Genomic DNA, 16700 nt, shown 5'->3' on the forward strand with positions numbered 1-16700 from the left:
GGCGGGGGGGCGGCGAGAGCGGCCTCCTCGCGACGCGACCCCGCGGCGGAGCGGGGAGCCGGGAGCCGCTCGCCGCCCCGGGGAGGGTGCCCGGTCCCACAGGCGGGTGCCGGTTGCCGCTCCCCTACGGCGGCCGAGGGGGCGGGCGGAGGACCCCCCGGCCAGCCCCGCGTGGGCCTCGCCCGGTGCGAGGCGGGGGGAGCTGCGCTTCCGCGGGCATCGCCAAGGCCGGCTGGGGTCTTTCTGGAGGCTGATCGCCGGGGATGTGCTGGGCGTCGGTGCCCGCCCCGGAGCGCCCTCAGCCCGGAATGTCAGATTCGGGCAGGTTTCCTTCGCGGTGGTCCGGCGCGTCTGCCTCTCGTCCGGGGGTCCCGCTCCGTCAGCGGGCTGAGGCGAGGGCTGGCCTGCTGGGAAGGCGAGCAAAGGTCGTGAGTGAGGATGCCCAGGGTCGATGAGGACTGCTTCCTTTTCCAGCTGTTAAATAAGACTGTAAAGTAAATGAGTTGGATGCTCTGCGTTGGTAGATGATGCAGCTAATTTAATAACGTGCTGTTACTTGCTGCCTTCTGTGTTCTGAGCCCTTCGCCAGGGTGAACGTAACCGCTGTTTCACACCCAGTGGTCTCTCCCGGCACCCAGCAGAGAAGGGCGGGAATAGCTGGTCTTCCAGGAGAGCTGCCCCTCCGGTCAGCCCTACAGCAGCAAGTTGGGTTAAAATGTTGCAGGTTTTTAGTTAACTACTCAGCTTTCGCTCCCTGCAGAGCAAAATAAGGGCCTGCTGTAAAGGCTCATAAAGCATGCTGTGAAACGTGTACAGAAGTGCTGATGTTTTGAAGTTGACTGTCCAATTTTTTAAATCCTACTGCAAAAGCAAGCAAAGTGTTGTAAAAAGTAGTTGTTTATTGTGATATAGTATTGTAAATTTGAATTTAGGATTTGGAGCATTGCTTGTTATGCTGTAACGGTGAGAGACCCAGTGTTTGTCATCATGAAACTTAGGTAAAGGAAAATGTCAGTGGCTTTTTTCTGTATCCTTAAGCTCCTGTAATAACTTTGAGGAATTATGTTTTTTCTTTTGTTGTCTCTTTTATCTGAGTGCCATGTGGGGAGTGGCATTACTTCTAACTATAAATCAGTCATCTGTACTGCTATTAAAATCAAATCGGGAAGTGCCCAGAAGGGGCCCTCTTCTCGGCTTGCAGCATTGGCAACGGCCTTGCTGGCCACTAGTTTAATCGCATCAAGCAATCTTACTGTAGGTACTTATGTGTACAAGTTATCAAAACCATTGCATTACTTGTTCATGTAATTCTGTCAGTGTGCTTGTAATTAATGTTTTGGCTGTGAAGGCCTGGGAATATCAGTGACACAGAGTTTGTTGGGAGAGGTCCTATCTTATTAGACCTGCTTCCTTATGTAATTGGGAAATAATAAAATTGGGATCCAGTTATATAGAAAAGTTCAAAGCTATTTGAATTGTTTGCCCCTCCTAAAGCTTTTTCTGTGTAGACTAGTGTATAGAAGCTGTTGAGAGTGCAGGGAATGCTATAAAAATGGCGTTGAAGGTGAGCGATTCAGGCTTTGCAAAGCTAAAGCAGACCGCAGGAAGTTGATGCGATGTCACGTAACTGGGATTAATGTGGCAGCTGAAATAACATAACAAATGCAGACTAATACAAATTGTGGAAACTTTTGTAACTTCCCAAAGGTGATGGTGGTTCCAAACAAGCTGTCACTGCTCTGGAATGATCTTGAAATTATTGCAAGTAGGTCTCTGAAATGAATGTCTCCTTACCAGGCACTGGCCAAAAAGGCAAGAGGTAGGTAAAAACTCTTGGAAAAGGAAATGAGAACTCGGGGGGGGGGGACACGGGACGGGACATTAAGCCAATGTTTGAATCCGAGACATGAGCATCTTGGGGTTTGAGGGGAAATGTAGGCAGGATGGCCATACCCATTTTGATAGGAATACTGTAGAATTTAAAAGATGGGGAAGGGCATCAAAATAATCAGAGACACCTAATGGATTTGTATCCCTTATACCAAAGTGATGTACAACTTTATCAAAATTAAAACAGCGAGTGATGAGGGCAAATAGGGAAAGTAGTGTTTGTCCTAATTTCTCTGGATATCTGTAATGCTTTTTTTATTGAGCAGCAGGCAAAAACAAATGGATGTAAAGTCCCACAGATGTATATGCAAATTTTGGAGTGGTGCATTGCTGTAAATACTATAACTGGGTTTGAAAGACTGCACAAATTTATAGAGGAAGAAAAATGTCTGTTGGGGCATTTCAGTGTGATGGTTGCAATGGCAAGTCTAAAGGTATTGCTTGTTTGGAGATGCAAGGGCTTGCTGGGGCAAAGATTGGCCTGTTTGTTCTGTTACACATAAAGTTTCTCAGACATCGGTTCCTGACAGTCAGACTGGGTGTTGGTCTGTAAGGACACTTAATCCAGTAGGACAGTTCTGGGTTTATGAACTTGAAGGGACATGGTAGGTTGGTGGGACTGAGTTCAGAGTTTGTCTTGGTTTAAAATAATTGGGTGATACCCTCTAGTCTAGCTGTCTTTTCCTACTCTTCAATTAAACTGCCATGCCTCTGTTTGTGTGAGACCTCTGGGTTTTGTCCTCTCAGCCACTGACAGCAGCTTTATGTAAAAATCTGGCTGACTCTGCTGGTGGGTGTAAGCTGAGCCCACCTGTGCTGCTGTACAATAAAATCACAGTACCTGTTACAAAATACCCCTCTCCTGATGCTGTTGCAACACTTCAGCATATGCTAAAGCCTAAGCCTAGCTTGTAAAGAGACAATTCCTGGTAAATTCATCTTGTCCAGCTACACATGCCTTTGTATTCTTCCATACTTTTTGGGTTTAGCTGAGAGCAGTGCCTCCTGTTCCCAGCACTGCAGTTGTGGAAATGCAAGATCTAAGAAGTTCAGTTTGTAGAAATCTTGCTCTAATTTTAATGGGAGGCAAATATAATGGTGATATAAGGATATTACTTCATTACTTAATAAATTAAGCCTGGCTTAAATGTAGGAACTTTTTACTTTTTTGATTAAAGTGATGTACTTGCAGTAGATGAGTAGTTATCAAAGTAATCCTCGCTTGTAGATGTCTTCTGTATTTTCTATGGACAGAGCTCAAGAGGATTATGTCTCCACTTTGACCATCTGGAACTCTGGATTTGGGGTCAGACTTCTCATTTCTGAACGTGGACCTGACTTGTGGTGACATTCAGCTCATCGTTAGGAAAAATTCTAGTTTCAAGCTGTCTGCTTGCTACTTTGCATCACATTCATGTCTCCAACTTTTTTCCCCTTTGATATTGAAGAAATGCTCTGAATCTGAACAAATGTTTTGGTTTGGGTTTTAGAAAGCACATTTTTTTCTTGTGTGTTTTGTTTACAGAAATTTGTAGGGAAAAGTATTTGCATGACACTTGTTGGTTTTTGTAACGGTAGCAAGCCCTTTGCCTTCACTGCATTAGATGTGGAGGCACTTTTGTGCTATAATAAACTTGCTGGCTTAGCCATTTTACTACAGAGGTGTTTGGAGGCCCAGTTCTGAGTTACGTACAATATGTACAGGTAATGAACGACCCCTGCCCCAAAGTTCCTTTGAGATGCCAGTTCCCTTTGTGACAGGAAATGGGTGAATAAAATAGGGAGGCACAGGTGAGGAGGAAGATTAATATAAGATATGATCACTTCACGTTTATCACCAGCTACCTACAAGGTATAGAATCAGGTCATCTTGCTCACATTTCCTTTAAACTCCAGCTGAAGTGGGCAGGAAGAGGTGTTCATCAGCAGGTTCTTCTGGAGATCACGAAGATATGTCCGGGCTCTTTATTGATATGTTTCTTAATAGCAGAGCTTAATGCAGAGACAAGTGGGTTTAGACATTGTAATTCCCTAGCACTGGTGTACTTTTTTAAAATTGTGTAATATGTGACTTGTGTAATAACTTTTACCATAGACCATACAAGCTAGTGATGCTGGACTTTCCATTTTCAACCTGATTAGGTTGTCAGTAGCATATTTCATGAGATAATTACAGTATTTTCTGAAAATTCAACTAATTTAGAGGTTTAACAGAAACAAAAATTGGGTGAGCTGGAATGTTGTTGAAAAATTAATAATCCTTTCTTGATGGAGTTCTCTAAATTGCTTTTCATGCAACTTGGGAGATTAAATTCTTACTTTGGTCTTCTACAGAAATAAAACTGGACTTAAAGAATGAAATTTATACAGTAACAGGGACTTCATTCTTTTTTCTCTTTTGTTTTCTTTTTTTTTTCCTCTCCACCAGATGCTTGTCTTAAAATCTCTGAGGTGGTAAATGCTGTAGGTAATCAAGTGCATTGATCTGAAGCACATAGTTGCAAGTATTGAACTACCACATCACTAAACCAGTAAAAATGACCTGCCTAGTAGTAGTCACTTGAGGCAGGGTGATTGCTTTCATGACTTTCAGGATGTGCCAATACAAATCTCCCTTGATTGTGAAGCTTTCGAAGGTGCTGCTCCTGTAAGGGAAGTGCTGGTCCAGAGAAAGTTATTGATGGAGGTTTTCAAGAATAGGTCTTGTGGCTGATGTTGCTTAAATGTTTCCTCTAGACCTTCCTCCTTCCAGTGCTGACGTAGTAAAGGAATTTGCTGATGATGCAAGTTGGGTAGTACAGGAGAAAGTCAGAGTACAGTGCTGGAAGGGCTGCGTGCTGATGAGGACTGCAGTCCTCCAGATGAGGGGGGATGCTGGATGTAAGGTTTTATGCCTGGGGACTTATAGGAGTTTGGTAAAGTAGAAGTCTGCCAACCTAAAGCTAGAACAGTTAGGTATGATCACGGGCAGACTGAGCCATCAAGGTGATATGGTCAGGGAAAGGTAATTGCAGTTCCAGGTATGCCTAGTAGAGATGGAAATGTTAAAGTCTCCCTGTATCTCAGTTCTTCTCACTGTGTGGAAAAGAAATTGAAAAACTTGTAGGGAAGATGTTTGGGAAGATGTACAGTCTGTTTATAAGGAAACATTTGATAAGTTGGCTTAGGCTGGTAGAACAAAGCCAAGAGAAGATGTGTTTGCTTTCTGTAAATAGCCCAGCATAAACACTACTGGGAGCAGAAACTAATAAGCTAATGGACAATGCTGGCACATGAACACCACCATCAGCTGACAGCTAATTTCTTCTGAAAATTAGAAGGCAATTTCTAACCATTAGGAATGAGTTTCTGGAAGAAAAGCCCAATAAAAATGTGTGTGCAGGAACAATTAGCTTTAACATGGAACTAGATAATGTCATTTCCTTCCCAGAAACTGTTTGCCTGGGATAGCTGGAATGGGACTAGCCATCCAGGGTCACTCCTACTGTATTTCTATGCCAAGAATATAATACATGGGAACACTGCGTAGCATAAAATATCAAAGTGAAGTGGTTTGATAAGGAAAGCAAAATTAAAAATACAATCCAAGTGGCTGTTAAAGCTGTTTCAGTTCATAATTGTATTCAAAGAGTGATACTTGCTCAGACTGGCAGAAATGCAGAAAGTGTGAGGAGTCTTAGGCGCCGGCTGACATTCCAAGCTGTTCTTGTGTCTGTGTTCAAGAGGAGCTGCAATGGCCCAATTAGGTAGAGGAACTAGCTGACTTCAAGGAGGAAGGTCTAATATTTTCCCCTTTTAATTGGAACGTGTTAATCTGGTGCTGGAAACCATTCAGAACATAAGCAGCATGGGATTCAGACAAGGTACAGGAAAAAAACCTGGCAGAGGAATTAAAATTATCTGTCTGTTGTTAAATAACTTAAAGCTGTGCTTTGAAATATGAACTGAACAACAAAAATATGTTTGATGGGAATACTTAACAGGTATATGATCCATCCTGTTGGGAAAAGGAAATTATGTATGTAGATTGCTTTTCTTGTTTAAAGAAGTTTTTGGCTGCTGCCAAAGTTAATGCTGGCTGACAGCAGGACTGAGGTGTGTGAAGGGAGTTGACAACTTTTGCCTCCTAGGAACTTGTTTGTAACACATCCCAGTGAATACAAATATGAAGTAATCTAAAACTGTGGCCTAAACCTGCCGAAATAGTGTTGAAGAACTTACTCGCCAATGAAAGAAGAAAGCTATGGCACTTTGCCAGGTGGTGATGATGCAATTAGGTGCCCTGTCCCCTGCACTAAGTTTATTAAGGTTTAGTGTCTTCTGTGCCAGCAAAGCTGTTCAGCTGTGTCAGGGCAGCTGACACTGAATGGTGCTGACCTGTCACGTAGGAAAGCAGAATCCTATTTGCATTCAGCATATGTGCTCGCTGCCTACCTGCACTTGTGATCTTCGTAAACAGAAGTGGTTAACAGAGCCACCCTGTGCTTTATGCAACTTCTGTAGCTTGGCTGGCTGTGTGCTGAGTCAGCTGGCAGAGGAGGCTGGAAATATGTTAATTTTGATGAAGTATTCTCCACAAGGCCATGTTTGAAGCTAGCATTTGCTGCAATTTTCATTTTATGGAGGGTGTTTAAAAGGTGCTGCTCTGTCCCTACGCTCAGAGAAAATCCCATTTGTCAGAATTGTTTTGCATTATTTAAATAGAAGATGGTGTTCAGAGGGCTGCTGTGTGGTGCAGCAGCAGATGGGAGTATTTGCACTGCTAGACCAAGACTCAGTGGGGGGTTTCTAATGTGATTGAAGTGTTTGGTGCACTCATTCCTCTGTTGTACCACACAGAATCTTTAATACTGTGTTACATTATCTTAACTGTTAAATGATGTATGTTGTCTATGAGCAAGTAGTTCTGTTTTTTTCAAAACAAGCATAGCCACAACTTTTTCTTTTGTCACCTGAGTGTACTCTTTTGCTTGGACTGGCCTCGATTCACTGCCAAACTTAAGTTATCAGCTTTTCTTCTCAAGGATCTTACTCTTCTTTTTCTTCCATTTCCTTCTGTTACCTGTTCAGTACCTTATCTTCCTTATGCCCATAAGTTCATCCCAAGAGGCTCCTGTTGGTGTGACTCAGGGCTGTGAATGTGTTTCACCCAGTGGCCTGCACCTTGGTAGTGAGTTCTAAGTTACACTTAAACTTGCACCTTTCAACTCAGCATTACAGGATATTGCAGCGAATCCTCGTGACGTTTTTCTTCCTGTAGGAACTGGACTTTAAACCTTCTGTCAATCTCTTGTCAAGCATAGCTGAATCCTTCCAATTAGTTCGCTTGGCACTGGTACTGTGACAAGTCAAGCTGAGCTGGGGAAGGGGGAGTGGATGGTGGTTCTAATTCTGAGGTGCAGTAATACCCTGGCAGTGTTTTAGAGCAGTTTCACGCTCTGGCCTAAAGTGGCCAGGAGTTACAGCAGCAGTGAGGGACTGTTGAAGAGCAGAGTGCTGTGGCTCAGCTAACATTTTAAACTGTCCATCAGGGTTAGGTGGTTCTTTTTTCCATTCACAAATTTTTCTGCCCCAGTGGGGAGCCTCTCTTCTGCAAAGGTATGAAGAGTGTAAAACGCAGGAAGAGTCTGCTGCTGGCCCTGTGTTCTGGACTTCTTTGGCAAAAGAGATTTCAGTTGTGTGGTGGGGGGTTTTTGTGGGTTTTTTTTGTTTTGTTTTTTTTAGTTCTAGTGTTAGAAGGATGTGAAATCCAAACTGTCCCCAACTTTTGCGGTGATGGTCATGTATATTCCTCCTGGAGGAGGAATGTTCTTCCATGTTGGGCAAAGGAGACTGACATGTAACAAGTAAAAGTCAAGTCTAAGGTCTGTTCAAAATGCTGGTGAATGTGGCAGCTCTGGGGTGGTGGTTTTGCCATTCATTCCTTCATGCTTCATTCTGGAAAAGAAATGTTTGTTGCAGGTGATTGTCAATGCATTATCTACATCTGGAATCTGATTCTTATGTCATTTTTGTCTTGTAGTTGTACTTATTGGGGACTCTGGAGTAGGCAAGAGTAACCTTCTGTCTCGATTCACTCGCAATGAGTTTAACTTGGAAAGCAAAAGCACCATTGGAGTGGAGTTTGCAACAAGAAGCATTCAAGTTGATGGGAAGACAATAAAGGCTCAGATATGGGACACAGCAGGGCAGGAGCGATACCGAGCTATAACATCAGCGTAAGTGATAGCTTGTATGGCTGAAGAGAAGCTTTTGCTAAGGAGAGTAATTTTGGACCCTTCTGATTCCTCAGAAACTGCAACCAGGGGGTGTTTGTATCTTATTGTGTAATATCCACAACCTGTGGTGCAAGGAAGCTTAAATATTATTCAGCCCAGAAACTTGATATAGATTTACTTCTCATTGCTCTCATGATAAGTAACTGGAGGCATTTCAAGCCTAGAATCCAAGAGCTTTGAGAGACTCATTTAAATGCAAGTAATCGATAAAGTAATATCGGTGTTCATGGAGGTTTTATCACTGATAACCTAAGACCAGAAACCGTCCTGTAGCAGCAAGGAAAGACTACTCACTTTGTGTGCTTATTTAATTGGAAAAAACCAGCATAGCAAAAGCTGGATTTAAGTAAAGCTGGAGGTAATTTTGGGGTGGGAGAACACAGCCTGTTTCTTTTTGAATGCATTTACTGTGCCTCTCTCTGGCCTGAAAGGAGACCAGCTGTGGCCTTTTGTAAAGGCAATAGATCAGGTTGACATTTTTCTGATCCAGTGAGTCATTCTAAAGTCTATCACTATGGGCTGTGCCCATACTGCACCCACAGTGATGGGTGGGGAAGGCTTTTCAGGAGTGGATCAGAGGTTGAAGGTGACAGTAGCTCCCCACAGATTCCAGAGTTTCATTTTTTTGAGATGCAGGGTTCTCCCCACAAACATGGGGTTTGGCTTAGCCCCTAGACTCTTGAGCTGTCCTGGCTGCTCTGGTGGTCCTGTGGCATAACCCTAGTCTGGATGCTCTACTTCACTGTTTCAAGTACCATGTAGCCTGCTTCTGGATATATTTTTGTATAGCTGTCTTAGCAATAGCTATTTCCCATTATTACACAGTAACTTGTCACTTTTAATTGTGATGTTTCTTGCTGGTTCTCTAATGTGTCTCTTCACCCACAGGTACTATCGCGGAGCTGTAGGGGCATTATTGGTGTATGACATTGCTAAGCACCTTACTTATGAGAATGTAGAGCGATGGTTGAAAGAGCTGAGAGACCATGCTGACAGCAATATTGTAATCATGCTTGTGGGAAACAAGAGTGACTTGCGCCACCTGAGAGCAGTCCCTACAGATGAGGCCAGAGCTTTTGCAGGTTGGTGAACTCAAAATAATTTCCTAATGCTAACTGTGTGGGGATCTGCCTACCTGGTCTTAGATGCATGAGTGTGCTGGTAGAAGGAAAAAGAGTGATGCTGGTGATACTCTTCAATGTCACATACTGGTGTTTGCCTCTTTTTAATTCAGTCAAAAAGGAAGCCTTGTAGAACATGTATGCTGGTGTAGTTTCAAGAATCAGCCAGAGGGACTTGCAGATTTTAAACCAGATTTATTCTCCTGCAGAAGCAACAATGCATAGGCAAAAATTGTGCCTATGGCTTTGGGTTTGCATTTCTTGTGTGGTGGTAGCTTTGCACCTGTATATTGCCTTCTTTGTACCAACTGATCTGGAGCCCTACACAGATGCCCATGGCTGAACAGACTTTCATTAAACTGGCTTTCTGACTCTTGTTACATAATTAAGATCTGTGTAAGATAATTCTAGTTTCTGTAAATCTTGCCTTGTTTTAGGCCAAATTTCTTTAATCCAGGAGTGTACCTGGGTTTCTTACATAAAGGCTTGCTGTTAGCTGCATTTGCAGAATTTATGGCCAGTGAGGATCCCTGCTTGCAGGTGGAGGACTATCATTCCCCCTGTTAAATTAGGTGCTCTGACATACTAGCAGGTGGGAGGTGAAGAAACTTGATGAGGTTAAAGAAAATCCAGGAAGCTTCCTCACACAATTCTTTAAAGTGCAGCAACTTTTCACTTTCAGTGATGAAGGAGGATGTGCCTCAAAGTAACACAGCACTGGACTGATCCCTGTGCTTGGAGTTGAGTGTAAATTCTAATGCTGGTGTGGAGTGGTGTTGCTTTCAGATCACGTAAGGGAGAAAGCCTCCCAACTTTTCATACTTGATACCTGTGCACCTTGTCAGGAACACTACAAATATAATCTGGTACAGCAGTTCTTCCAGATAGAAAACAGATATGTGATGTACCCCTCTAATTATAGTATTTCTGTCCACACAGAAAAGAATGGTTTGTCATTTATCGAGACATCTGCTTTAGACTCCACAAATGTGGAAGCAGCTTTCCAGACTATTCTGACAGGTGAGTCATCTAGTGCTTTGTCTTTCAAGGGGGAAGGGCAGAAGGCTGCTCAGATATGATGCAAATAGGCATTTCTTTGCCTATAAAGTGTTTAAAACTTTGCTATTTGTAATCATTCTTTACAGCCGTAGGATTTGGAGTCCGGTTTCGAAGTGTCACAGTTGAAAGGCCAGCTTTGAACTCAGGAATGAATCCTTCTTCACTTTGATCTGCCCCAGGTTTCTAGTCAGCCTAGTTTGTTTCAGTTTCCCATTTGTATATGGTATAAGGAGTGCCCACAGGAGAGAATTGTCTCATGCAAGCATCAACTTAAAACAGTTTATCAGAGAAGTCAATCTCGTTTGTTTCCATCTTTAATGGTGACCATAGTTGCCAAGGGAAAAGGGATTTACGGGTAGAGATTCTTGCTTTGAACAATACTACTACTGGTAGTCTGAGACATGGTGCCTCCTGAGCTGTGGGGTGGTCACTGTCACTGCATTTAATAGTCCAGGATGGACTTTTGGCCTCTGTAACATATGAAGGCAGTGAGTGCTGTGTTTTTTATGCTCTGTGGATAAAGTACTTCCTTCTTGTTTAAACCCTTTTTTAGATAGGCAAAACTTGTTAAGACTCTGAGACTTTCAACTCCAGCTATGTGGGGGACCTTAACTTAATCATGGCTTATAATAAATAGGGTAGGAATTCACAAATCGGTGTGGAAATCACTAGCTGTCATGGGACTTCTGTATTTCTGTGTACCCCGTCAGCTGTAGCCAGGGCATAGTGGGACACCAGTGCTGTGTGTGGTTTTTGAGCTTTTGCCATTCCCAGCTTTGGCAGATGCCTCTCTAAATCTCTAGTCTGGGCCCTCAAAACATCTGAGGGACTCCTCTGTTTTGGTATGTCTCTGTTCTAGGTGCACCAGGCAGTCTCTCTGTTTTGTCCGAGTGGATCCAACGTATTTCCCAGTTACAAATTTAAATTCCCTCCTTCCCAGTGTAGCATGTGCCAGGCTACGTGATACGCTTGGTATGAGCAGTGGCCATGTTTCTAAACTATGTGTCTCTGTTAATCAGATCTCATTGCTGTGACGTTGGCACCTAATTAGTTTTGAATTTTTTTTCCTCTTTGCCAGCCAATTTAGACATTCTTTTAAAAACACACCAAAAAGGACTTGTTAACCATACTGGGACACGCAGGTGAGGAGGCAGCTAGGAAGTTATTTACTGTAATAAAAGTATAAATTCTGTATTATTTCTTGAGTTGTTTGAGATGCTTTATGAACATCCTAGCAGTGGAGGGAGTTGTTAGGCTGCTGGATTATTAGCTGCCTGTGTCCATCTGTTTCCTGCCTTATCCTTAGTTGCAAGAGGTCTCCGATAGGTTCTGGTTCTATTGTGTTTTTTACAGTGTGTTCCTAAGCAGTAGTGCTCCTGTCCATATACTAGTGAAAAAGTAAGTGTGTCCATCTTAGATGAATAAACAGTGCACAGGGATGCTTGTCATCTTGCTGCTTCATACAATGCTGGAACTAGAACTTAAGTTCATTTCCTCTTTAGCTGAACCATGTGGTTCCCTTTTAACTTCAGTGTAGTCATTTGGTTGTAATTCAACATTGCACAAATTAAAAAAAAAAAAGAGAAGTTATGTTAGCTTATACCTTTACTCCCTACATGACTAACTGCTAATGCCATCAGAGGGTGGATGGCTAAGGAGTGGCTGAATGCAGTGGTATCTGGGATGCCTGCTGGATTTCCTATTTTCTTCATCTACTTAAAGGCAGTCCTGCCAAAAATGCTTGTGAATTTGGGCATAGATTTTTCAGGAGGAAGACAGGTTTTTTTATTGCTTACTTGTAACTGCTAAAACCTGAAACTTCTTCCTTTATGCATGTGTCCTTGGTAGCCCCTCTCCTCTGAGGAGCACCTAGACTGAACTTTGAGGTCAGATTTTGGCCACATGTGCTGTGTGTAATATGGAACAAACAGCCTTGCTGCTTGCTCTTTCAGTTTTCAGAGAGGATCGGGGCTCTTGGATGAAGGTTAGTTAATTAACTTTCGTACTCGTTTGGCACCAGCAGTAATAAAACAGAACTGGAAATATATCAGACATTATTTATCCCCACCCAAGGTGGCTGTCAGGCTGTCATAGCCAATATAAACTGGTCACCTAATTGCCCCCATATCCTGTTGGACCATTCTGTTCTCTAACAGCGCCAGCTGAAGAGGTGGAAAGTTTCCTGCATGCCCTGGGCTGCTTCCTTACTTCCACAGAGCTATGTGACGCTCAGATGATATACTGCTGTTGCCATGGGGAAGCAGTTCACCTCTTGGGCATAGGCTAGGCTGTTTCTTTATCTCTCCTCACATGCTTCCAACAGTACCTTTTATTCCAGAAGTATTTTGGATTCTAATTTGTGGAGGTTTAATTTTTTTTTTCTGGTTTAATTTTTCTGTAAGGGAGAGCAGTCTGTAATGGGATAACAAATGATTAAAACTTGCCCTCGGTGGACTCTGACAGATTGTTGAGGCTGTTGCTTTTCCACAAATGTCAATGTTCCCTGTATGTTGCTCTGACAGTGTTTTGGATAAAGAGCTCTTGGGTATGCAGACAGGATCCTTGTTCAGGAGGGCTTGGTTCAACTGTGCTGGAAGAAACACTTCTGCTGATTAGTGGCCATGTGGCTCGCTCCAGACAGGAGCTCCTGTTTCAGGGAGATAAAGATGAAGTAAATAATGCATTAGCAGCAGGTTGGCTCCATCTCAGCTGTGACTGGCATGCTAAGGACAAATGTTCTGCCAATAAACTTCTCGATAACACTTCACAGCTGGCTTTTTCTGTTAATGATTTGCTTTGAAGGAAGGAGGGGAGCAGTCATCTGAGGAATGTTGTTTTCAGAGTGACCCTGCAGAATCATGGATAGTCTGTATTTGGCAAGGCTGCCTCCAAGCATAGTGCCTGCGGGTGGAATGCTCACTGTCCTTTGAAGAAGGAAGTAGGTAAAGCCAAGAGGCTTTGCCACAGGCTGTGAGTGGAGGTGGCTGACAGAAGAAGGGGCAGAGCATGCTGCTGTACCAGCTCTGCTAGTATTTGCAGTGCTGGGAACTGCACCGCAGAGACATCCTGGGCTGCTCCCGATGCCTTTCATACAGCTGTTTAGATCTCTCCTGAACAGGGTGTTGTGACTAAGGTCTGCAGCAAAACTCCTTTCTTCTTCAGCCCTACTGAAGCTGGTCTGGTTTGGACAGTGTCAGAAACTTGTAAGAGTACTTCCCTTGGAGGTGTAACAGTGACCCTAGTAAGCTTATCCACACCTAGATTCTCATATTAATCCACTTTGAATAGATGGCTTTGGGCATGGGAAATGGGAATCCATTATAGTTAGCACAGCCTAAGTGATCTGCTGTTGTTACAGGTGGAAGAAGGGGGAGAAAGCTGTTCTTTCCTCTCCCTTTATTATAGAGGACTTTTAGATAGGGGTATATCTTGCATCCTGTCCTGCTGTGGGTTCCAGATGAGGTTTTGGGGAATTTTTCCTTCTGTGGCTTAGTAATGGTCACCATCCAAATTCTTCTGTTGCATGATGTCTAGACTTCAAGGGCTGATTGTTGTGCACACAAAGCTGCTTTGTATCATCTGGCAAATAGGAGAGACTGGTATTATAATCCTAGCCACTCTGAGCATTCACAGCAGGATAAAGCATCCTTAAAGTAAACAGGAGTCTGCCTCCATTCCCTGCCTGGCTTTGTGCTGTCTGTGTTTCTGTACCGCATTCTGCTGCGGTTTCATCTCCAAGAAATCCCATCTCCAAGGAAACAACATCACCAAGCATTAACATCAAAAAATCTAGGGATTTCCTCTTTTCTTAGCTCTGTACACCTGAAAATGAATGAAATGCTAGTGCAGGCTGAGCAGACAAGGACTGGACAAGCTCCTCCTAAGCAGCAGTGTCACTTTTTCACAGCCCTCTTACAGTGCAAGGCCTGTCTCATGCAGTTACCAATTATGCAGCGATGCATTCTGCTGAACGTGCTCTTAATAAGGTCTCATTCAGTTACTGTATACAGTGTATAAAGTGTAGTTTCTTCATTAAAAAGCGCATGTCTTCATTAGCCTGGCATTTCTCCGTGCAGACTGGTTTCAGTGTAGGCTTTGCTGCTGGGCATTTTGCCCCAGTGAGAGCAGGTTTAAGCTGTTCCTACCTCCCCTTTCACACCAGCACAGCTGTGTGTGGTGAAAGAGTGTGCAGCTGATCCAGGGCAAAGGCAGATTTTAGCCATTCAGGCTTTCATGTAGGGCAGTACACTGTGGCTGCACAAAGGTTTGCACTGCAGACGAGGGAGAAGCAGCAGTGAGCAACAAACTTGAGCCTGCTGCAAGTTGATTCAAGCAGCACAGCTGCTAAGTGTCCTTGTGTGACTGCTGGGGAGGCTGTGGAAATGGGGATCATGGAAGTATGTTCTCAAGAGTCAGAAGGCATAGACCCTTTACCAACAGAGAAATCAGTGATGTCAAGATTGGGTTTAAGGCTTAAGAGCTGTTTACTGAAGATCTTTGCTGGAAGATGATGGTGTTATACAGAGAGCACCCTGTTGTGAGCCCTCATGTACAGGGCTGGAGGAAGTGTGTGACAGCTTGTGTTAGGGACTAGTATGAACTTGTTCAGGAAGTTATCTGGAAAACTGAGAACTGCTGCTGCTGGAGGTGCTACTGGAGAGTTTCCAGTAAGGAAGGTGGCAAGAGCTTTCCCCTGTTGAATGGGAACAGGCAGCATTCCGCACTTGGAGGTAAACTGGCTGTCTACCCTGAGCTGGGGCAGGGTAGTAGAGTGGAAAAGTTGTCCTGAAGAATGCAGAGCTCTTCCAGGTGTGCTCCTCCCACCTCAGCACACAGGCACTCTGCTGAACATCACTGAGTGGCCTGCCACAGGGCGACACTGATTTTTATCGGCTAATTCCCATGTGGGGTTGCAGGTGGCTTTCAAGATCTGATTTCATGGGATTCACTGAACTTCTGAAGTTGTTTATATGTAAGACTGTTGGAAAGAAGGATGAACTCGTGAAAGGGTGAAATCAGAAAAATCCTTTTACGTGTGCAGCTTGTTTGGTTGCCTGAGCGACTTGATCTGTAACTGAATGTGTATGTAAAATCCATTTTTTATGAACAGTTTATCTAGTCTGAGCTGTCAGTTTGGAGGCACAACAGGCAGATTCTTTGAAAGCACCACTTGCAAAGGTTAATGTTACTTGTACAGTCCATAGATATAGCACAGTATCTATGTGAGAGATTTTTATTTTGCCAGCAGTCCCATGGATGCGTGCAGCCCTGCTCTTACTCTTCCTGGGGAGCACTTGTCCTCTGTGTTGGCAGCTTAAATCAGTGCAGGCTTGTTGCGTCAAGGGCAAGGTTTTCAAGCCTTGGTTGTCAGGGGCCCTTTTTAGCTCCTCAGTGCCATCTCTTCCCGTTGTCGTAAAAGCAGGCACTTAGCTGTGTGATCAGCCCCTGGCTGCAAAGAGGACCCCTCTGCACAAGGTTGCTCAATTTCCAGTACTGAAATGATGTCAGGATGTGCACTAAGCAACAGCTCATTAAAATTCTGAACAAAAGCTACTCGCTAATGACAAATTTCTGGTGGAAAAGACGTTTCTTGGTTTGAGGTCCGGCAAGGTGTGTGTTTGGACAGTCGTCATCCAGCTGATAAGAGACTTAAGACCTCCAAAAGAACTTGGACCTTTGCTTTGTTTTGCCAGAGTTGTTTACCAGCTTTGCTCTTCCCTGCTTTGCTCTGCAGGAGGAGTGAAGTGCAGGCACCCTCGTCTTCTGCAGCCTGGGCTTATCTGAAACCTTATGGCAGGGCAGTAAGCTGGAGCATACAAATTGGATGTGGGCATTGGCTCCCTTCTCTTGGGGGCTCTGCTGCTTGGCAGTGCTGGTGCGTTTGTTGCCAGCACGCTTTTCTGGTGTGCAGAGTAGAAGATGTGATGTTGTCATTTCAGGGTTGGCTTTTTGACTCTGAAAGACTTTCAAACTTTGTTAAAACTGAGGTTTAACAAGCCTTTTTTGTTTGGTTGGGGTTTTTTTTGTTTTAACTTTAATGGGTTTTAAATGCAAATTTGCAAGCAAGTTCCCCATGTTCTATTTTTGGTATCCTTTATTTCCTTTCTGGGTGTGAAGTGCTACACATACCGTACTTTTTCTTCTGTGCAGCTGAAGTAAGTGCTTTTGTGGCTACTCTATGAGTTTATGTACAGCACATGCCATTGGTCACTTACAAATCCCAGAGAAAGAAATTTTGAGTGGTGGTTCTTAATACTGCTTTTGTCTGTGGATACGTCAGCGAACATGTGACTATTGTCCTTGGAGCCTTAAGAACCATCAGAAGGAATTCATGGGGCACATAGTTTCTGAT

The 16700-nt window shown here is 43.7% G+C and overlaps 1 protein-coding gene across 8 annotated transcripts in view; it reads left to right on the plus strand.

The window, feature by feature from the left end:
- RAB11A (RAB11A, member RAS oncogene family) overlaps positions 1-16700 on the plus strand; it is a 38591-nt gene that overhangs the window by 207 nt on the left and 21684 nt on the right. For 4 of the 8 annotated variants that reach the window (XR_007507397.1, XR_007507398.1, XM_049811565.1 and 1 more), the window contains exons 2-4: positions 7913-8108; positions 9057-9250; positions 10229-10309. Coding sequence is in view for 6 of the 8 variants with exons in the window: in XM_049811565.1 (XP_049667522.1) it covers positions 7913-8108; positions 9057-9250; positions 10229-10309 (471 nt within the window). In the remaining 2 variants the exon portion in view is untranslated. Of the gene's footprint in view, positions 1-1707; positions 1820-1876; positions 5754-7912; positions 8109-9056; positions 9251-10228; positions 10310-16700 lie in introns of those variants that run through there. The other 4 variants (XM_049811562.1, XM_049811563.1, XM_049811564.1 and 1 more) reach the window with 4 other exon arrangements.

This window comes from Accipiter gentilis, chromosome 10 (genome assembly GCF_929443795.1).
Source record: "Accipiter gentilis chromosome 10, bAccGen1.1, whole genome shotgun sequence".
Classification (NCBI taxonomy): Eukaryota; Metazoa; Chordata; class Aves; order Accipitriformes; family Accipitridae; genus Astur; species Astur gentilis.